General features: G+C 35.6%; 1 protein-coding gene across 1 annotated transcript in view; it reads right to left on the bottom strand.

Annotated features, from left to right (window-relative positions):
• Positions 1-8,641: 8,641 nt before the first annotated feature.
• Positions 8,642-24,516, bottom strand: part of LOC306886990 (sodium/hydrogen exchanger 1-like) — a 52,982-nt gene continuing 37,107 nt past the window's right edge. Inside the window, exons 5-12 of the mRNA XM_079444433.1 lie at positions 22,226-22,428; positions 18,492-18,581; positions 16,650-16,720; positions 16,067-16,243; positions 15,767-15,881; positions 15,564-15,665; positions 11,215-11,296; positions 8,642-9,749 (exon numbers count right to left, since the gene is read on the bottom strand). Coding sequence (XP_079300559.1) covers positions 9,439-9,749; positions 11,215-11,296; positions 15,564-15,665; positions 15,767-15,881; positions 16,067-16,243; positions 16,650-16,720; positions 18,492-18,581; positions 22,226-22,428 — 1,151 coding nt within the window. The 3' untranslated portion in view covers positions 8,642-9,438. The remainder of the gene's footprint in view (positions 9,750-11,214; positions 11,297-15,563; positions 15,666-15,766; positions 15,882-16,066; positions 16,244-16,649; positions 16,721-18,491; positions 18,582-22,225; positions 22,429-24,516) is intronic.

Genomic DNA, 24,516 nt, shown 5'->3' with positions numbered 1-24,516 from the left:
CATAATACCTGCAGTTCTCAATCCATTCCCATTCATCTCAGTGGATGATTGTTGGCTGGTGCAGAACATACTCAGTCTGCCATCTCTGCTCATGTGCTCATGTTGTTTTGAGTCAATCACCTGAACTACATTTGTTTCCATGTTACAATTCACTACAGGCCACAATTAAGTATACGCCTTTGATAACTGTTGGAATATTTAATTGAAATGCACAAGTCATTTTGAATGGCTGGCAATTGGACTAAAGAAAAAAGCTTTTTCTAAATGCAGCCAATGAGCCTTACAAACCAACCAAACCAAACTTTTTGCTAACTTCTCTTCAAAATCCCGCCTCTTCAGATGACAGCAAAACTCAGGGCGTATTCGCAGATTGGTTAAATCGGCACTGTCTGCTTTATATGTCATCTTAATCAAACTATAATCTTAAAAGTTTAATTAAAACAAAGTTTTCAAAGTCTACTCCATTGCATTGCTTGTTGTGAGAAGGGCCTGTACAATGTTTAATCACTCCTCTGGCACTTTGTCTAGATTTAGTTCGGTTTAGTTAAGCCAAACGATTCCCAAATTTAAAGTGTATAAGCAACACCAAATCAAGGCAGCGATCAATACAGAAATTCAACAGATTTTCCAATCAAACCAGACAGAGACAGAGAGCAGTTTTCCTGCAACAAAACAAGACAAATGGTCCCGATTAATCAGGTGTTGATCATTAAGATAAAAACAACCAACCACAGCAGAAACAAAGTTAGTTAAAGGAAAGGTCAAGAAAAAAAAAGTATAGTGCAACCGGCAGCAGAAAATTTCCATTCGCTGCTGATTGTTCGGGTCTCATGGGGCGGCTTTTTACAGGCCATTCCTAATGGGAAATGCAAGCTTATTTCAGCACAGGATGTTTAATTCAGATGAATGGGAGATTCAGAGAACGACCTGCTCTACAAAACCTCAAAACAATAAAATTATGCTTTGATCTTCACTTTCTTAACATTTTCATATGCATAAGTCATATGATTGTTTGGTAGACTATCAAAAAAATAGCAATGCTCCTTATTTATCATGAATACATTTCAGTAAATAACATTGCATATGATTCATCCTCCTCATTTCACAAGAACTCAAAATATGATGGAAAAACAATGTTTAAGGGAATAGTTCATCCAAAAATTACAATTTGCTAAAAAAAAAAAATAGTTCTCTGGTGGGCCATGCAAAATGTGAGTTTGTTTCTTCATCAGATTTGGAGAAATGTAGCATTGCATCACTTGTTCAGCAATGGATGCTCTGCAGTGAATGGGTGCCGTCAGAATGAGAGTCCAAACAGCTGATAAAAACATCACAATAATCCACACCACTCCAGTCCATCAGTTAACATCTGGAGAAGACAAAAGCTGAAACAAATCAATCATTAAGATTTTTTAATTTCAAACCATTGCTTTCAGCTAAAAAGTCCATAACCCATAATAACGCTTCCTCCAGTGAAAAAGTCATCTGGTCTGAATCAGGAGAGAAATCTGCACAGATTAAATACAAAGTCAAAAAAGTCTAAAACAGCTCTAAACAAATATGTGGCTGGATTTTGATGTGAGAGACAACAAGAGATGGACTTTTTCACTGGAGGAAGCGTTATTATGGATTATCTAGAAGCAACAGTTTGAAGTTTAAAACATCTTAATAATGGATTTGTGTGTTTGTCTTCTCAAGACATTAACTGATGGACTGGAGAGGTGTGGATTATTGTGATGTTTTTATCAGCTGTTTGGACTCTCATTCTGACGGCACCCATTCACTGCAGAGGATCCATTGCTGAGACACTGATGCAATGCTACATTTCTCCAAATCTGATGAAGAAACAAACTCATCTACATCTTGAAAGGCCTGAGGGTGAGCACATTTTAATTTTTAGGTGAACTATTCCTATAAAACACTGAATTAAGGATGTCTGCCGGAAAGGGTTTCCCTCTGGGCATCAATTGGAAATGTTTCCCAAACGCTCAGTATGAAGCATAAAATACTCTATATATGCAGACTTTCATTTTAGTAACGGTCTGATTCATCGTTTGAATATCTCACTAATGGGATCTAAATATCATAGAGAGACACTTATCTGTGCACTCAAGAACAATCTGGGGCAAATAAGCATATCTTGATGCAAATAGGTTACATTAATCTCGGCAGCCACATTAAGTCTCAGTTCTGTTCTTCTCTAGAGCTGTCGAGATGACAAGCTGCTGAGTCACAGCAATTTAGCAGCATCCAAACAAGAATAAATAAACAGCAAGTGCTGCTGTGTGGTCTAGAGCAATTTCACTCCCTTGAACTTCGCAGGAGAGTCTGGCATTACTCAGAAACACATCAGGATTATGAATGTTAAACAGACGCAGAGTCTGGCTGATTTATTTTAGTGCTCACGGTCCTCAATCAAAAGCATATGAAATGATAAAACAGAGCCATTACGCAAATATCACAACTTTCCATGAATAGTTGCAATGTGTTTAGCAGCATTAGATGCATAATGCAATGCTTCTTTGACATGAAAATTAAAAAACTGGCTTAGTGTTATGTTAGAATCATTATCTTTTGTTCTTTAATATTTTGAATAGTTTTTAGCTTTATTTTTTAGTTTTTCATTTAAATGTTAAGTTTTGAAATTTTGTTGTATGCATTTGTCATTTTTATTTAATTTCTTTATTTTTAAAATGTGTACAGGTAGTATTTATAAAGTTTTATCTTTCAGTTTTGGATCTGTTTTAGTTGTTTTAATACTACGATTGATTGCTTCTGTTGTCCTCATTTGTAAGTCATTATGGATAAAAGCGTCTGCTAAATGACTAAATAATAAAAACATTAAGTTTTGCTTGTTATGTATTATTGTAAAGCATAGAATTAATATAACATGAATTGTAGGTAGTTTTAAACACATTAAATGCCTGTACTTCCTGTCAAATGTGAGATTTTAGTCTTGACTTTCTTGACTAAAATCATGAAAAATTATAGTTTTGATATAAATTTGTTTAATTTACAATTCATTGTAGCAATATTTCATAAATATATATTTAAAAGGCCTTATACATTAGTATATTTAAGCGTTGTTTTAGTATAATTAATATACTACTATAGTTTTTGTAAAGATTTTATTTTATATATATATATATATATATAGTAATGAAAATGAGAAATGTTGCCTTGGCAACTATAATAAAATTAATTTTATTTGTTCATTCATGTTCATTCATAGTAGTGCTGTCAAACGATTAATCGCATCCAAAATAAAAGTTTTTGTTTGCATAATATACGTGTTTTGTGCATATATATATATATATAAATACACACACATACAGTATATATTTTGAAAATATTTACGCATTTACGATGTCTATATTTATATTCATATAATTTATATTATAAATAAATATATTTAATATATAAACAACCATTTTTCTGAAATATATACATGCATGTGTGTGTGTTTATATAAACATAATAAATATACACAGTACATATACATATATTATGTAAACAAAAACGTTTATTTTGGATGTGATTAATCATTTGACAGCACTAATTCATATATTTTTTAATTAAATGAAAATAATTTGTATCTTTTAGCGAATGGTAAAAAACCTTGTGCGGAAAGTGGGTAAATAATCGAATTCATTTTATTATTATTATTATTATTTTGCAAATTGTAGTGTTGACTGCTTTTCATCAAATTCAAACATTAGGAAAAATATCAAATATCATCAATAATTGAAAATCAGCGTTTAAATAGGCTAATTTAGACTAAATGAACAACCCTGTTACACAAACTGGCTAAATTTATGAATTTTATTTAAATTTTAGAAAATAACAAATCAGGGTATAAAAGTGTATTCGGACAAAACAAAATGGCAAACTTCATATAAAATAAAGAAAACAAAGCTCATGAAATAATGAGTTTGAGACTGATGATATTTCCCAAAGGTTAAACTGCTTCGCTGCTCATTTATTCAAGTTTCAGGTCAGTTTTGTTTTGCTCCAGCTGCAGATTCCCTTTCATCTCCATGAAAGAGCAGTGTCCTCTGCTGCTCGAGTCGTGCATTTACATCCCAACCTCACATTCACATCAAAGAGGAAGCACAAGCTTTTAGCACATGGAAACTTTATTCATGTATCTTTGATGACCATAAATGTTAGTTCCCAGAATGCAAGAGTGAAATGCTGAAGCGACTCGACAAATACAGCGAATCCTTGTAGTGCTACACTCGGATTTTACATATTTATTTTGTGTGTATATAAAATAAATACATATTTGATTGCAATTTAAAATGACAATGAATTAGTCCAGTCAATACAGGAGAGATAAAGGACATGAATAGATTATATAACAGTGGATTAATAACATTCAGACAAACTCAGCTCTCATGATATTTGGACCCACAACAAATAATCATTCCTACAAGTTAAAAATCCACACGGTAGCCCATATAAATCAACCAACACTTCTCAACATTACATGACTTTACATTACACAGAGAGGCAAAGTCTGTGCGTTTACTGTAGTAAATGTTCAAGGAATGATGGCTTAATTATTGCTGTATTTTAAAAATGATTCGTTTTAAAGGTTGTTCATGATAAAGTGCTTCAAACGGCCTCATAAATCTGCATTTAGAAACAAAAGAGCTCACGATTATGAAATTAACCGATTGTTCCTTTGACTTGTATTTGGTGTCTTTGGAAAAAATAAGAGCACATAAATAATTCATGCACATTTCAGTAAATAGCTGTATGAAGTCATTTCATTTGGAGTTGAAGCATTTTTGAAGAGCCGTTACAGTTCTTCAGGGTGATCCACAATCAATAACGCAACAGCAAAACTAAGAAAAGACTCTGTACCTGTAATATTCAAATTTTGCTTTAGTTTCAGAGCGTCGTTTTTTTGTGCAAACCGAACAGAACTGAAAATAAAAGCAGCTGAATGCTGATATAAGAAATCTTGACTGGTCATTTCAAACCATGTGATGTGAAAGTTGAAAGCATGGCTCATGGCTTCATGTACAGACATATTAACATTCATTTCAGAGAGCAATGGGTTTGTTCAGTCTTCAGTTTGCATTTGAGTCCCATCATCACAAATTAGATGAAAATGAGCTCAGCTTATTAAACTCATCTCGAGTCTGCAGCCAAACGATGAGAACCAAAGACAAGACACAAGCACATGAATTATCAAACCAGCTGCAAGGATAAAGAAGCTTTCATAATTACAAACGATCTGAATCTGCATGATCTCACACACACAGATGAACAACAGTTTAAAGCTACAGCACGCACAAAAACAGACCAAATAATGTAAACGCACAGAATCGTCCATGTGCTTCCTCGGAAAACAAGGCAAAATTATGCAAAGCAAATAAAGTAAACAGTCGTGAAGCGAATATCAAGTACATGATGTCAAGTACAAAGAGGCTTTGTGGTGAATGTGATTAGAAAATTACACAATGTTAATCAAACAAAAGAATCAGTGGCAAGCACTGAAATATGAAAGGAAATATAAAACAAACAAAAAGCAAGCTGACATTAAATATACAGAATACCATTAAAACAAACTCAGAGACAACAGACGAGGGCAGATCACTGGCGTTCAGCTTCATGCCAAAGACAGACAATTTGAAAGAATATTTCATTTAAAACTGTAAATTCTGTCTTTATTTAATCATCCTCATGTTGATACAAGCAGGTTAACTCAAATCATTTAAAATAAAAAAGGTTACTTAAAGTAAACTAACTGAAATAAAATAGCATAAATAAAAAATAATAATGTAAAAAATTATTTTGTCAGCTAATTATTTGAATTTAGTTTAATTTGATGTACTTAACTAAAACTAAAATAAAAATGAATAAAACCCTACTTGTTACTTGAAAAAGTAAATACAAACAAAACCATCAAAATCGTTACATGAAATAAAGTAAATGTAAAGAAAAAACTCTTTACTTCAGCTGGTTTCCAAGGCAACACTTACCACTGCAATTTAGTTTAACTTTATGTACTAAAATAAAAATTAATAATAAAAAACTAGTTAAAAAAAATAAAAGAAATACTAAAATGAAACTAGAAAAATAAAAATAAAAAACTAATTTAAAATATTAGTAGAGACTATAATAGCGTCTCAATGCTACTAGCAGTAATAACACTGCTTCCAAACCCATATGCTCATAATTTTTCCATAAAACACAAAGCTGCATTAAGATTTTTGAAAACGCCACTGAGAAATAACAGCATACAGGTTTATAACAAACTAAGGTTGAGTGAATAATGACAGAATTCTCATTTTTGGCTGAAATATTCCTTTTTAAATGTTCCCCCTCTCCTCTTCATTGATGTGAATACTGCAGTCAAAACCTGACATCAAGGCGACTCGTCCTCTGCGTTTACATCGCATAATGACGGCTGTGAACATTCGTCAAACACAACAGGGCATGCGAGACCAAAACCAGACTAAACTGCAGAATGAACTTCAGCAAAGGCTGTGACAAATCTGATGAGGAAGGCATCTCTTCTCAAAGGCAAAAGTAAAAAGCTAAATAACTGGTCAGTTAGCACTGTAATACTTCAAAGCAGAATATAGACATCTCTGGACCTTTAGAGCTCACATCTGTAAAATATATAGATATCATTTTACCACATCTCACATTAAAATAAGACTAATCTAATCTCGGTGCATGCAAAAGACTTTCTGATTTTGATATATTATTGATTCTTTCTAAAATATGCAATGAGGATCTCGGTTGCAGGAGAATCAAAGGCCAGTGTTTTGATACTCCTGGTGCAAAGACTTTAAAGGGAATAATTCATATAATTCATACTTCAGACTCCGCGTAGCTCTTTCGGGATACTATCACACTGTTTGGGGGTCATGCAACACAAATCAACATTTCCGAACCTGCGTTTCCATCGCACCGGCAGTAAAAAATATTTGTGTGTGTGTGTGTGTGTGTGTGTGTGAGAATGGAGAGCTACATGGTGAGGGGTTTCAGGAAAATGTTCATCTGCAGGTATTAAAGGAATAATTCACCCAAAAATAAGATACAGTATCGGTTTGTGTTTACTCAGTTTCAGGTCTTTACTACAGGAACCCATTTCTGATAAATGAGGGGGGAAAAGCATGCTTTTGACCGAAGTCAAAATTATGAGACAGTCACAATTACAAAATAAAAATGTCATAATTTCATATCTCACATTTGTCTTTGTATATCAATTTTGACCTTCTGTCCTAATTTCCACCTTATCTCATAATTATGACTTATTGCATGCCATAATTTATCATTTTTATTTAATAAATTTGACTGTCAATTTCTACTTTTTATCTCATAATTTCAACTTGGACAATTTCAATTTATCTGATAATTTTGACTTTGTAATAACTTTTATCATAAATTAGCATGTCATAATCCTGATTTAGGATATTTTGACTGACATAATTTACTTTTTATCTCATAGTTTTGACTGTCAGTTTCCACTTTTTTCCCCTCATAGCTACAGTATCATTTAGCATATCATAATTATAACTTCTCATAATTATGACTTAGTACCTTATATTTTGACTGTCATAATTATGACTTCTCATAATTATGAAGTAAAAGTCAAAATGAGATAATTATGGCTTCTTGTCTCATAATTTGAATTTAATCTCATTTTTGGACTTTTTTGTCAATTATGGCTCACTGTATAACTCTGTATCTCTTATGTTGATGATTTATATCAATTATGGCTTATCTCATTATTATAACTCGGCATCTCATATTTTGACAGACAATTTTTACTTTTTATCTCATAGTTCCACTTTTTTCTCACAGCTACAGTATCACTTAGTGTCATAATTATAACTTCTCATAATTATGACTTAGTACCTTATATTTTGACTTTTTATGTAATAATTATAGCTTCTGGTCTCATAATTATAATTTCTCATAATTTGACTTTCTACGTGAATTAAGGTTTACTGTCTCATAGTTATAACTCAGTATCTCATATTTTGACAATTTATGACTCATGTTTATGTCATAATTTCTCATACTTAATCATCATACTTATCTCATACTTAACACTTAGTGTGCCATAATTGTGACCTTTTATTTCATAATTATGACTTAGTAGCTCATATTTTGACTGTCATGATTATGACTTCTCAGAATTTCCACTTTTTATCATACTAATCTTAGTGTCATAATTTCGACTTTTCTCAAAATTATGATGCAAAATATGAGATAATGTCATAAGTATGTACAGAATCATAAAGAGGACGAAAGTTTAGATACTTTTATGATAATTTGTGGGAGATTGCCAGATGGGGTTACTATGACATTTTATGGAAAAGAGCTGCGTCAAGATCAACATTTGTCTCTTCATGGGAAAAAAAAACCCAGGATATGGTTTTGGAATGAAACGAAGAGACTAAATAATGACAGAATTGTGTTTTTTCTGCATGAACTATTCCTTTAAATCAAGATTTACTGATACGATGGTCCAGATGTTTTTTAGAGTGGTCATGACTGGTCACCAAAGCGCTTGAGTGCATTTAAAGGGAATTAAAGACCAAAATATCCTTTGATATAAAGTACAAGCAAAGAAAACACGATCACAATCAATCAAACGGGTCAATCAAATTTTGTGTAAAATAAAGTCTTTACATATGTAAATCTCTTGTGCAATCACAACGAGTATATAGCTGTTTCTCAGGTTTGTTATGTGGACTGCAAATGGAGCGTGACTTAAATGGTCCTCCACGTGTGGGATGAAATAATAAGCCAGTGTAAATGCGCACCGTCTGTATGATAAATATAAGAAAGGCCATAATGTAACCGGTTTCATATTGCTCCTGATAAACAAACCTAATTCCCCTAGAGGTAAAACACAACTAGTGATACTCGCGCCACGAAAACAAAGGCAATTCACGTGAACGAACACAAGAGCATCGTGAACTAGAAAATGCATCAATGCTTTGAAAACAACAACAGAAGCGTTTCACCTGAATAGACTGAACAGTGCGACCCTTTGGTAATGCATAGATCTGTTCCCCTCCTGTGGAATATTATCATTCCATAGCCAATGCTAGGCGGGAACATTTACTTCCGAACCGGACATGATGTGACCAGAAATAATACACCTGATGTTTAATAACAGGAGCTCAATGACAATCACTCATCGCTTAGGATTTGAGTCACATCATGCCTGGTAAGGACAGTGTTAGGCTTCAAATGAAAAGAGCAATGATAAACAAAAACAAAATAAATAAAATGGCTTATTTTGATCGCTCCCTTTCATTTCCTTTATTTTGGTTAATTTTCCTTTCGTTTTGGCTTCCTACAGATTATACATCTGTCTCTGTATTAAAGCAGTTAGTGATCCTCCATGAGGACCACAGATACAGGACGTCCTTGAGGAGGCGACCGGATCTTGTTCATCTCTCAGGGGAGGAAGGGCTCGTCCTCATCTTCCTCTTCGGGGGCAGGGCCCGGGTCGCTCAGACAGCGCATTAACCGTTGCTGCGGTTCTTTGTCGTTGTCCTCGTCGGCCGTTTTGTCTTTTCTCTGCTTCGTGGGAGAGGGAATTTTCATGGTGAGGCCACCCTCCTCCACCTCACTCGCCTTCGGCTGGCTTCCCTTCTTGCCGAACTCGTCCACCATGTTGACGGACTCTGGGCTCTGCGGTGAGGCGAGGTCCACTTTAATGGTGGGGATGCTTTCTGTGACAGACTTGAGGCCCCATGCTTGAGGGTCTGTGGGAGGAGAAGCAATCAGGAGCTAAATAGATACTACACAGACAATCAGTACTTTATTCCAGTGTTACTGTTAACTTATACTAAAGCTACGAAAATTGTTTTGGTTAATTGAAATACAGCTGAAATAATTTAAGCTGAATAGAAAAAGAACAAAAACTAATAAGTGACAAAAACACAACATTACTAAAACGTAAACTGAAACTAACATTAAAATCAACTGAAAATATAAAAGCTAATTGAAAAAAAAAATTTAGTAGTGTATAAATTATACTAAAATAACACTTATTCAAAGATAAATTTACTTCAAAAAAAGCTAAGTGATAATTATATAATTTGCAATTCTTTATTCTTTTTTTACTTTATTGGCATACTTGTTTTTAATCTTGTTGGAAGCAAAAATCTAACAAAATGTAAAGAGGTTTATGCAAAACAAATCCAATCTTACTAAATTTTGCTTTTCAAGAATTTATTTTTTAAATATATTTAAATATTTTTACTTCAAATAAGACAAAATTACTAACCTTAAAATAAAATGAAAATGTACAAAGATTAATTTAATTAAAAAGCACAAATATAATTAAATAATTTGGATGATATAAAGCAGGGGTTCCTGATTCCATCCCTGTTCCTGGAGATCTATCTTCCTGCAGAGTTCAGCTCCAACCCTGATCAAACACACCTGAACCAACTAATTAGGATCTGAAGGATCACTTGATAATTACAGACAGGTGTGTTTGATCAGGGTTGGAGCTGAACTCTGCAGGAAGGTAGATCTCCAGGACCAGGGTTGGGCACCCATGATATTAAAGATAAATACTATTACTATTTTTCATGCCACTGGCATATAGTTTTTTGTCTTGCTGGAAGCAAAAATCAAACAGAATTGAACAAAAGTTAATGCTTAAAACAATAAAAAAAACTATTTATCAGCAGGGGGTTAGAAGAAAGCTTAATTAAACTTTTCTTACTAAATTTTGCTTTTCCAAAAAAATAAATTAAAATGATAGTTTTACTGGCTTATAACTGCTCTTAAAACATCTGATAGCCCTAACAAAAATGCACCATGCTAATTATAGCTTATGACCAAGTACTGCAGTTATTTTTACTACTGCAAACCATAGCAATTCAATAATGGGATCTTTCAAATGGTGTGGAAGCTTTCATAAACTTTTTGCCATGTTGATTGATTTAATTTAACAATTGTGGTTAATATCCATTTACCACAATTTTATTGCACAAACAAACTAGTAGATCTTTGCAATGAATATGGCTTGATTGTGTTGATCACTAGGGGGCACTGCACAACAAACTCTAGCCTGAATGATTGTCAGTTCACGGCACATTAACTGAGAGGAAAGACCTGAGGCTGAATCCACTCGGAACAAAAGAGAAAGATTTCAGTGACACAACAGGATCCTCAGCTCATATATCAGCGGTCCAGCAGAATAAACGGCCACCTCACCTGAAGACAGTCGAGCTCGAGCGATGGTGGGAGAATCAGGAGGCGGAGCGGGAACAGTGAGGTAATTGTTCATATGTGATATCTGAAAGTAAAGAGATAAAACCTTCAATGGTGACAATCTGTTATGATTAATACGTTTAGTTTATTTATAAAGCACATTTAAAAACAACAGGAATTGCAACCAAAGTGCTGTACAACAAATACAAAAAGTAAAAACATACCCAATCAAAACAAACAAAGGGACAAATAAAATTTTACACCCTCAAGCAGAATTAAAAAATACAGAATAAAAATGGGTCAAAGCAGATTTAAACAAAGAAATAGAAGGAGAAGATCTTATGTGGAGGGGAAGACCGTTCCAGAGCCTAGGTGCTGCCACCGCAAAAGCCCGGTCGCCTTTAGTTTTAAAATGTGAACGAGGGACTGAGAGAAGAAATTAACTAGACTACCGAAGAGATGCGGAATGAGTAGATTACAAATATACTGGGGAGCATAACCATGTAAAGCTTTAAAAACAGAGCAAAATCTTGAAATCAACACGGAACCTAACCAGGAGCCAATGTAGAGAGGCGAGAACCGGGGTAATGTGCTCACGTTTTCTGGTGCCAGTCAATAATCTGGCTGCTGCATTTTGCACCAATTGCAATCGGTTCAGAGATATTTTAGGCAAACCCAGATAAAGTTACAGTAATCCAACCTTGAAGTTATAAACACATTAATTACAGTTTGAAGGTTCTTCATGGAAAGCATCTTCTTGATTCTAGCAATTGATCTTAATTGAAAGAAACTGCTTTTCACAACAGTACTAATCTGCTTATCAAAAGACAACGCCAAGGTTTCTAACACGATCACGTACATTTGATGACAGCGGGCCAAGCTGCTTGAGGACACAGCTGTTGGCCCAAAAACCATTATTTTAGTTTTTATCATTATTTAGGAAAGGGGGAAAGGGAAGTGTGTGGCCAAGTATGGTGACCCATACTCGGAATTTGTGCTCTGCATTTAACCCATCCAAGTGTACACACAGTAGTGAACATGCACCCGGAGCAGTGGGCAGCCAATGCTGTGGCGCCCGGGGAGCAGTTGGGGGTTCGGTGCCTTGCTCAAGGGTCTCACCTCAGTCGTGGTATTGAGGTGGCGAGAGGGCTGGACATTCACTCCCCCACCTACAATCCCTGCCAGACCTGAGACTCGAACCCCTGCCCTTCGGGTTACAAGTCCGACTCTCTATCCATTAGGCCACGACTGCCCTGATTTTTTTATAAAGGTGAAAGACTGTAATAAATTCAAGTCAATCCAGCATTTAATGTCCTGAAGACATGCAAACTGAGTAGACCTAGAGCAGTTATTGTTTTTAACAGGAAAATAAAGTTAAGTGTCGTCGGCATAGAGATATGATAATTTATGTTTCTGAAAAATATAACCGAGTGGAAGCATATACAAGGAGAAAAGTTGAGGACCCAGAATAGAGCCCTGTGGAACACCATAGGAAATTTGAGACCAAGATGAGAAACAATTCCCCAAATTTACTGAAAAAGATCTGTCCTTAAGGTAGGAAGCAAACCAGTTCAACACAGATCCCTGAAAACCAGCTACTTGATCAAGTCTTTGAAGAAGGATGTCATGATCTATTGTATCAAATGCTGCACTTAAATCAAGCATGATTAAGATACAGCAAGAACCAGAGTCAAGGGAAAGTAAAATATCATTAGTAACCAAGCAGATTCAGTACTATGAAATTCTCTAAACCCCGACTGAAATGTCAAAAATATTAAAAGTACTCAAGATGAAATCTGAGAATAAACAACTTTTTCCAAAACTTTTGAGAAAGATAATTTAGATATGGGTCTACAGTTATTCAGATGATGCTGATCAAGCTTTTTTTTAAAAGTGGTTGGACTATAGCATGTTTAAAAGAACCTGGTACAATTCCATTTGTTAAGGAGTTGTTGATAATAGCAGTAACAATAAAGCACATTTGACCTATCTTTTATATCAAATAGCGGTCAACTGAGATGATTTAATGGCCAGTGATAGTATAAGAATGAATTAAGAAAATTTTCCTCGTTATATAAATACAAACCCGATTCCCAAAAATTTGGGACACTGCACAAATTGTGAATAAAAACAGAATGCAATGATGTGGAAGTTTCAAATTTCAATATTTTATTCAGAATACAACATAGACGACATATCAAATGTTTAAACTGAGAAAATGTATCATTTTAAGGGAAAAATAAGTTTATTTTAAATTTCATGGCATCAACATATCTCAAAAAAGTTGGGACAAGGCCATGTTTACCACTGTGTGGCATCCCCTCTTCTTTTTATAACAGTCTGCAAACGTCTGGGGACTGAGGAGACAAGTTGCTCAAGTTTAGGAATAGAAATGTTGTCCCATTCTTGTCTAATACAGGCTTCTAGTTGCTCAACTGTCTTAGGTCTTCTTTGTCGCATCTTCCTCTTTATGATGCGCCAAATGTTTTCTATGGATGAAAGATCTGGACTGCAGGCTGGCCATTTCAGTACCCGGATCCTCCTCCTACGCAGCCATGATGTTGTAATTGATGCAGTATGTGGTCTGGCATTGTCATGTTGGTAAATGCAAGGTCTTCCCTGAAAGAGACAACGTCTGGATGGGAGCATATGTTGTTCTAGAACTTGGATATACCTTTCAGCATTGATGGTGCCTTTCCAGATGTGTAAGCTGCCCATGCCACACGCACTCATGCAACCCCATACCATCAGAGATGCAGGCTTCTGAACTGAGCGCTGATAACAACTTGGGTTGTCCTTGTCCTCTTTAGTCCAGATGACATGGCGTCCTAATTTTCCAAAAAGAACTTCAAATTTTGATTCGTCTGACCACAGAACAGTTTTCCACTTTGCCACAGTCCATTTTAAATAAGCCTTGTCCCAGAGAAAACGCCTGCACTTCTGGATCATGTTTAGATATGGCTTCTTTTTTGACCTATAGAGATTTAGCCAGCAATGGCAAATGGCACGGTGGATTGTGTTCACCGACAATGTTTTCTGGAAGTATTCCTGAGCCCATGTTGTGATTTCCATTACAGTAGCATTCCTGTATGTGATGCAGTGCCATCTAAGGGCCCGAAGATCACGGGCATCCAGTATGGTTTTCCGGCCTTGACCCTTACGCACAGAGATTGTTCCAGATTCTCTGAATCTTTGGATGATATTATGCACTGTAGATGATGATAACTTCAAACTCTTTGCAATGTTTCTCTGAGAAACTCCTTTCTGATATTGCTCCACTATTTTTCGCCGCAGCATTGGGGGAATTGGTGATCCTCTTGCCATCTTGACTTCTGAGAGACACTGCCACTCTGAGAGGCTCTTTTTATACCCAATCATGTTGCCAATTGACCTAATAAGTTGCAAATTGGTCCTCCAGCTGTTCCTTATATGTACATTTAACTTTTCCGGCCTCTTATTGCTACCTGTCCCAACGTTTTTGGAATGTGTAGCTCTCATGAAATCCAAAATGAGCCAATATTTGGCATGACATTTCAAAATGTCTCACTTTCAACATTTGATATGTTATCTATATTCTATTGTGAATAAAATATAAGTTTATGAGATTTGTAAATTATTGCATTCCTTTTTTATTCGTAATTTGTACAGTGTCCCAACTTTTTTGGAATCGGGTTTGTAGTATGAACTACTTGCTTGGCCATTTTTTGTGATAAACAGGACAGTGGGTTCAAGTGCGAGCAGAAGGCAGTGTAATGAAATAGTCTTTAAGAGAAGCAGTCTATCAGTGGAAGTTGAAATCAGCTCTTAAGTGTATTTACTTAGTGTTTAGTGCAGTTGTCGTTGCTAAGAAACACTTATTTTGTTTACTGTGTTGAGACTTAATGAAATTGCGTTTGGTCTCGTACTGCATCGCGTATCTTGTCAGTGTCTGCATTTGCTTGGCCATTTTTTGTGATAAACAGGAAAGTGGGTCCAGCTGAATTCAAATAGTGATTTGTTAGATGGGTATAACAAATGTATGTTATGTTAGAAGCATTATTATACTCATACCTTTTGTTGTTTTAATATTTTGAATTGTTTTTTAGCTTTTTTTTGTTTTCATTTAAAATGTTCAGTATTGAAATGTTATTGTATGCATTTGCCAATTTTGTGTCATTTCTTTATTTTCTTAGATGTGTGTGTATAGTATTTACAGAGTTTTGACTGTTACTTTTTCTTATTTGTAAGTTGCTTTGGACAAAGGCGTCTGCTAAATGACTTAAAGTAAAGTAACTAAAAGCTATGGGCAGATTTTGAGCTATCTGAGAGTTTAGATGATCTGATGTTGCATCAGTCGATTATTAACTTCAAACCTTCTTTTCCAGGTCAATCATTTTCTTCCGTTGGATGAGAACCTCGTTCCAGCCATCCTCGTATGGATCAGCAATCAGTGTGTGTCTGTTGTACGAGCGCAGCTAGAAAATACACAAGACAATTTAGTTTGATCTGCATTAGTCACACAAATGAAGGAAAAACAAAAAGAGCAGTTTGAGAACAGGAAGTGGTGAGCACTCACTCTCTGGCGGGTCCTCTGCAGGTTGGTGCGCAGGATCTTTCTGATCTCTTGCTCACGAGCCTTGGAGACCTGCGGCAGCGCCCGGTCCTGAGGCGGCTTCTTGGGCTGGATGTTCCTGGAAAACATTGGAGATAAAAATAAAAAATAGAACAAACACAAATTCCAAAATCTACACACATTTATATTTCTCCACACATCCCAAATGTACTATAATCACTCCTTAAATTCAATGCACATTCCATACAATTTCTATAAGCATTCCATATATTCTATCTGCTTTCTGAGGTTGGAAGCACTCACTGCATGGAGACGGTGGATGGCAGGGCCGAGGGAAGCTTGCCTCCGCCACCGCTCTCCACCAGCTCAATTGCCTGCTTCATCTCCATCTTATGGTAGAAGGCAATCAGCTGCGGTTCTCTGGAGCGCTCGCCCGCTATCAGGCACTTCTTCACGTACTTCTTATTGAACCGGTTCAGCCTGGAAATGAGAAGGAAAAGGTGAAGCTTTAATTTGATCGTGGTTATTTTTTATCCAGATAACAAACCCTGGCATTCAATGTCATTACGGCAGAGAAACACTGATGCTTTGTCTGGAATCCATGTGGAACATACTGACCTAACGGTGTTCTGAAATGAAGCAAACTACATGTGGTTCTCCACATTCTTACCAAATTTGATCCTAAAACTCACTTTCTCTGCTGCACAAGCACAGTATATTAGAACAAAAAGAAAAAGATCCAGACTGTAAACTCAACCAACTAAACAAAAAGGGTTTCAAAACATCATCCAAATACAAAGGCCAGACGTAGGAATCGTTATGATTTCATATAGACAAAAAAACCCCAAAAAAACCTCTTTTTACAGAATTTGAGTTATATACGTACTTATCCTTCCAGTGATGATGTCCGTAATGTCCGCAGATGTCCTCGATGCCGGTTAGCAGATGGTCCAAAAACTAGACAACAAAATGAGAACTGATAAGCCGTTTAGGAAACAAACTACAATATCAATCAATAACGTTGAGATTCAGTTAAACAGAAGCTGCAGCTGAACATGATGTTGATAATGAGCATTAAAGTGGACAGAAGAGGGATTTCTGCCAGTCACTCACAGCATTAACAACCATGAGACACTCATGCAAATAGGTGTTTCCATAGCAACAATCAGCTTTATGAGTGGTGAATAAATGCCAGTTTGTGGGCAAAATGTTCTGTACTGAGTTTTGTGGAGTGGATCCAAGATAATGTCTGGCATACAAACTGCCACCTGCTTTTTCTAAAGAATATTCATATTAAACTCATGTAATATAATAAATGTTATATGAAATAATACATTTCTACATTTAAAGTTAAATATATAATTATAATTATTTATATTATATATTGTAAACGTGTGTGTATATATATATATATATATATATATATATATATATACACTAAATTGATTTATAACTATTCAATTTAAATAATATTTTTATTTGTGTAAATAATCGAGTTAATATTAATATTTCAATCAAACAAGAACACAAAAAAAATAGATACAAGATGTATAAGAACATACCTCATACATGAGAATGGATACTCTTTATTTTTATTTACTTTGTCAACATTTGTTCATATTTAACTTTTTACACAAGAATGTATTCAGTAGCATAACATATTATTTGCTGCTGTGATATTAAATCTATTATCGCGAATAGTGATATTTCACTGCTGTTTTTCTCATCTGAATTGTTATTATAAACGTTCTCAATGTTCCCAAGCTATGGACAAACATTAATTTAATCTGCCCATTTATAACAGACACCACTGTTTACTGAGATGTAGGAAAATACGTCTTAGTAACTGCTTAATGTTTTAACACTCACGCTGCTGATGTTAAAACATTTACTGAGGCTCAGTGTGATTACTAGTGAAACCTTCCTCCTGGACAAAAACACTAGTCACTGCTTTAACATGCTGCGAGTGTTTGATTAGCCAGAGTCGTAAGAAATACATTTTTATATGATGTTATACTGTTGGTGCATATTTGTCATGCAGTTCCTTAAGTGTTCTGGATGGTTGCTAAGGTGTTGTTAGGTGAAGGCTTCATTTTCTTCATACAAAAAAAAAAAAAAAAAAAAAAAAAAAATTCCCCCTGTGATTTAGCTGTGCAATATTACCTGGAAACACCAAAATAGTCTATTTTTAGGATAAAGATCTCTTGCATCGTGTCTTATTTTCAGGACAATTAAGCACATTTTCATTAAATGTAACAATGTGTTACTTTAGCATGTCATTCCCAATTCCTGATGGTGATTCTCTTTAGATCTTCCTGATGGCATTTACCATTTTAATAACAAAAAAAAAAAAAAATCTTATTTTGAATTCAAATCAATTAATCATTTATGTATTAAAATATGGCCTGGAAACATTCTAGGCATTTTAGGTTAAAAAATGTTTGACGCCTGTCATTCCAAACATATCAATCTGTATTTCTGAATAAAACTGCTTAAGACTGCACCAGTATTTGACCAGCAGGTGGCACTCAAACACTCCCCTGGATGTTATACAAACCCAAACAAGAAAACAAAATAATTAATTTATAGTAATTAACTCCTCTAACCCAGCCCTGCTTTTATTATGAACCAGACTGTGCAATCGAATCTATTCGGGACTGGCAGGTTGTTGAGAAAGCATACAACATTCCTGAATCACAGATGGGAGAAACTCAGAGATGAGCAGCACCTGTGTGTGAATCTCCTCATTAATAGATCGCTTCGTCTCCTGTTTCTTCTTCACCGCCAGAAGGTCCACCAGAGGTCGAATGGTCATGCCCTGCCAAAACAAATAGAAGAGCGCAAACTGATGACTGCTCACAGATAGTCCTATTCAAATGCAAACAATACCGCTTTAGTAATTTAAAAAAAATTGGATTAACATAAAAAAGGATGGCACAATGTTAAACAAACCACTTATCAATGTCATCTTGAAAAAAAATTATATTTTTCTCAAAATGCATTGGCCCCAAACAGGTAAACCTAAAATTGCACGAGTCACTGCATTAGAAATAAAATAGCACTGTCACTTCTAAAACATTTCACTGGATTTGATATAGTTGGATTGCACTGCATGAAATAAAATTCAAACTGTGCAGTGTGACATGGTTTGTGTGTGTGTGTGTATCGGAGACAAGAATGTGTGAATGAGATGGGCATAGAAAGGGATTTTAAAATTCTTGTTCTGCTAAATACATAAAATACTATGCCAAAACCTCCTGAAAACTAAAAGAATTACAGGTCATGACCAGCGAGCAATTACATTTACACGCAGTGGGCGGCACCTCCTGTCCTGAGCTGTAATTCATAGCGTGTCCTGGCTTGTGCATGCATGATCATTCATACTACAGTGTGCGGAGCAATAGTTAAGGACAGGGGGGTGACTGCAGCGTTTGTTACACTGGCGCTGTTTCTACGTGAAGAGGGCTTTTCCTCAAGGTCAGAGGCTGGCAGAGATCAAGATACACCGCATGCAGCAATAGCAAATGCACCATCACATCTGACACTGCAAAGTCTCCACCTTCCACTTCCTGCAAACAGCACAAACTATGCAGCTAAATCACAGATCGACAGTCTTTTGCAGTGATCCCAAATAGTAGGATTTTATGAGAGTCACTACATTGCAAAATAAAATGAGGAGGGAAGATAGCTCAATTGTCCATTCAAAAGACATTTGTTAGGTAAGAAATGCAAAAATAAACAGCTGCTTAAAATGAAAAAGAAATCATAACTGACTGCATTTTCTTAACACATTCTTATTAAAAAGGATTTGTCTTTACTTTTAAAACAAGGCCTCAGTTTGCCATTTTGATTCAATATAATCCATTCATACATTTTAGAGTGTAACATAAGTGTCTAAATACTTTTTGGGGTCACTTTATGCGACATTACTGCAGAAAGACCCAACATCACAACACGTCCCAAACAAAATACAGGTAGGGTAACACAAACCTCGCAATTTGAGACCTTCCCTTAGGCCCTTGTTCAAATGTGTGGATAGACACACATTATTTAAACCTGACACTGACCAACAGCAGCAGCACAGAGCAGAAGACAAACAATTCCTCTTCCAGAAGCGTCCACAAAGCAGAGGAAACCTCCTGAAAACTTCCACTGTAATCAATTCTCCACAATAAATCACCACTGTCAGGACGAACCTGAGTGCCTGACAGTGTCCTCTCGAGTCTGTGATGAGAGAAAACACCTGACACATTAAAACGTCAGGGGTTCACCGTTTCTGCAGGTTTTAGGAAGGTAAATTGAAGACGTTTTAAGATCAAGTAAAGAAAATGTAAGGAATAAATTAAACATCATCAATATGGTCTCTAAATGCAAAATTCTTGTATTAGCAACACTTCAGATAAACCTATGGCCACTAGAATATGGAACTAGCTTTTACTGTACTTTCTGATCTTACTGCTAAAGAAATTGTTCATCCTCTGTATTTTAGTCGTTTTCCAGTGCAAATGTATTTTACGACAAAATTAAGCAAAATGAAGCAAATCTATCCATAAATACATGTGCACACATACATAAATCATATTTTCACTTTTAATTATTTTTTTTTAGTTCAGTTTTATCCATTTAAAACTACAAATACAATAAACAAATAAAAATGCCATATTTTTTTTTAAATATATATATATATATATATATATATATATATATATATATATATATATATATATATATATATACACACATACAAATAAATATATATTACTAACATAAGTATACACATAATAGTGTAGATCAAATATTTTTACTGAACTTTTAATTTGTACTTTATTTTATGTTTATATATAAAATTACACATATGCAAATGTATTTTACAACAAAATCAAGAAGTAAAATAACAAAATAAGATGTGTTGTTTTAAGGGAAATTGATCAAAATAGAGTTTGATTAAACAAGAACAAATATCTGCCAATGAGCTCAGAAAAAAAAAATTAATTCCCCCGAGTTTTGATTCCCAATTGACAGATTTGTTCTTTTTTCAAGAATAAACTTGCTTCATTTTGTTCAATTTCTCAAAAAAACAGGACTTTATGTATTAAATCTGCATCAAGTAAAAGTGTCTTTATTTAAAAATGTTTAGATGTTTGTATCGGAAAACATGACAAAAATACTAAGGAAGTCATTTTAAGTGATTTTGTCCAATATATGCAACATTTACCCCCGGTTTCGCAGACAAGGCTTAAGCCTAGTCCTAGACTAAAGTGTAAATCTGAGCTGTTTCAACTGAAATAAACTTGTATTGACTGATCTTAAAATATATCAGTGCCTTTGTTTTGTCTCAAGATGTACCCCAGTAATGTTTTTTTCTAAGCATGTTTATAAAAGTTACTTAAATGTCCTAATTAAACTATGGCCTAATCCAGGCTTAGTCTAAGCCCTGTTTGTGAAACCGGGCCTATATGTCATGACTTTATGAATTTAAGACCTTCTGCCCTGATTTAAGACCCACAGAAACCTTGCAAACACTCATGAGGAGATTACAATAGATCTGCAAAGCTGTTTGCTTCTTTAACTTGAGGAGAACCATGATGCATTGACCCTAAACCACTTAGACACGCTAAAATTACTCCAAAACATCAGCCACCATCAGTAAATCCACGATACAAACACGTGAAGATCTGGATCTCATCATATCTGTGTATTATACACAGACTCTGTGCTGGTCCTGCTCTTATGTAGCACTGTTTCCACAAAGCAGAAAGCCTCACGTTACCATATCAATCATTCAAAACAGAAACCAGGAGGGTTACTTTCGCCATTTTCAGCAGCTCATGCATATCTCAGAGCCATCAGGGCTCACAAAGAGCCGAGAGACAGAAGAAGAAATAATGGTGTAAACACTCACGGCAAAAACAAACAAACCATACGAGTGTGTTCGATAATCAAGCAGCCAGTAAAACCTGATGGAGCATAAGATGCTTCAATAACCAAGTCTGAAGCCATTACATCAGTATATCAAACACAAGGTTGACAAATAGCTAGGCCTGCACAAAATTATGAAAGAATTAAATTCCACAGATTTAACTTTGATTTTTAAACCAATTTAATTTCAGGTAAAAAAACACACTAAGATAATTGTTTTATCATATTTGAAATAACCTCACAGAATTTCATCTTCAAATTTATTCTGCATGATTATGCAAATTTTCGGCTAATCAGAGCTTGTGTTGTGCCAATTTAATCATTCTTTTTTCACAATATTACATTGACGCATACTTGCATTGACTTTTCTAATTTATTATTTAATTGATTTGATATATAAATATATTTTTTAATTTAAATTATATTTTTATATAATATTTTTATATTATATCAATTATAAATAAATTTCACACACACACACGTGTATGTATGCATGCATTACATGCATTTATTTTATTTACAACTTGAGAAGCGGTCACTGACCTGCACAAACACTGTGAAGAAGATGACAGTGATGATGGCGGTGAGGAACATGGTTCTCATGGGGAAGTGTTCATGGTTTAGCAGGTAGACCAGGGAGAAGGCGATCGCTCCTCTCAGACCACCATACGCTATGATAAACTGGTCCTTAGAGGTGAGTTTGACGATACGGAACTTGTTGATCACAAAGGTCAAGCCGATAACACCTTTGAATGAAGTAAATCATTAATTAAACAAGCACTGGAAAATGTGCCACCATTCACAACCTCAGGGCATTCACCAAATAGAACAGCTTCTTTAATTAAGCAAACAGAAGCCATTAAGAAAGAAGTAAAACTAATTAAAATCAAAGCAGTTTAAAGCACACTACTTAAAGATGATGAACTTTCCCACCTCTCTCTCTCTTTCTAATACATACATGCATACATACATACAGTGGGTACGGAAAGTATTCAGACCCCCTTAAATGTTTCACTCTTTGTTATATTGCAGCCATTTGCTAAAGTTCATTTTTTTCCCTCATTAATGTACACACAGCACTCCATATTGACAGAAAAACACAGAATTGTTGACATTTTTGCAGATTTATTAAAAAAGAAAAACTGAAATATCACATTTACATTTTACATTTATTCATTTAGCTTACAATTGCTATATATGTCAGAGGTCGCACGCCTCTGGAGCAACTAGGGGTTAAGTGTCTTGCTCAGGGACACATTGGTGTCTCACAGTGGATTCGAACCCAGGTCTCTCACACCAAAGGCATGCGTCTTATCCACTGCGCCATCACCACCCCATATGGTCACATGGTCCTAAGTATTCACCTCACATGGTCCTAAGTATTCAGACCCTTTGCTGTGACACTCATATTTAACTCAGGTGCTGTCCATTTCTTCGGATCATCCTTGAGATGGTTCTACACCTTCATTTGAGTCCAGCTGTGTTTGATTATACTGACTGGACTTGATTAGGAAAGCCACACACCTGTCTATATAAGACCTTACAGCTCACAGTGCATGTCAGAGCAAATGAGAATCATGAGGTCAAAGGAACTGCCTGAAGAGATCAGAGACAGAATTGTGGCAAGGCACAGATCTGGCCAAGATTACAAAAAAATTTCTGCTGCACTTAAGGTTCCTAAGAGCACAGTGGCATCCATAAAACTTAAATGGATGACGTTTGGGACGACCAGAACCCTTCTTAGAGCTGGACGTCCTGCCAAACTGAGCTATCGGGGGAGAAGAGCCTTGGTGAGAGAGGTAAAGAAGAACCCAAAGATCACTGTGGCTGAGCTCCAGAGATGCAGTCGGGAGATGGGAGAAAGTCGTAGAAAGTCAACCATCACTGCAGCCCTCCACCAGTCGGGGCTTTATGGCAGAGTGGCCCGACGGAAGCCTCTCCTCAGTGCAAGACACAAAAAAACACCTGAAGGACCACAAGATGGTGAGAAATAAGATTCTCTGGTCTGATTAGACCAAGATATAACTTTTTGGCCTTAATTCTAAGCGGTATGTGTGGAGAAAACCAGGCACTGCTCATCACCTGTCCAATACAGTCCCAACAGTGAAGCATGGTGGTGGCAGCATCATGCTGTGGGGGTGTTTTTCAGCTGCAGGGACAGGACGACTGGTTGTAATCGAAGGAAAGATGAATGCGGCCAGGTACAGGGATATCCTGGACGAAAACCTTCTCCAGAGTGCTCAGGACCTCAGACTGGGCCGAAGGTTTACCTTCCAACAAGACAATGACCCTAAGCACACAGCTCAAATAAGTGGCTTCACAACAACTCCGTGACTGTTCTTGAATGGCCCAGCCAGAGCCCTGACTTAAACCCAATTGAGCATCTCTGGAGAGACCTAAAAATGGCTGTCCACCAACGTTTACCATCCAACCTGACAGAACTGGAGAGGATCTGCAAGGAGGAATGGCAGAGGATCCCCAAATCCAGGTGTGAAAAACTTATCGCATCTTTCCCAAAAAGACTCATGGCTGTATTAGATCAAAAGGGTGCTTCTACTAAATACTGAGCAAAGGGTCTGAATACTTAGGACCATGTGATATTTCAGTTTTTCTTTTTTAATAAATTTGCAAAAATGTCAACAATTCTGTGTTTTTCTGTCAATATGGGGTGCTGTGTGTACATTAATGAGGAAAAAAAAATGAACAAATGATTTTAGCAAATGACTGCAATATAACAAAGAGTGAAAAATTTAAGTCTGAATACTATACATACACACACAATTAAAAAGTGTATTACATTTATATATTATATGTAACCTTTACATATCTTGTAT

Source organism: Barbus barbus, assembly GCF_936440315.1.
Source record: "Barbus barbus genome assembly, chromosome: 21".
In the NCBI taxonomy this organism is placed as follows: domain Eukaryota; kingdom Metazoa; phylum Chordata; class Actinopteri; order Cypriniformes; family Cyprinidae; genus Barbus; species Barbus barbus.
The sequence above is the reverse complement of the archived record's forward strand: the minus strand, read 5'-3'. Positions and strand labels throughout refer to the sequence as shown.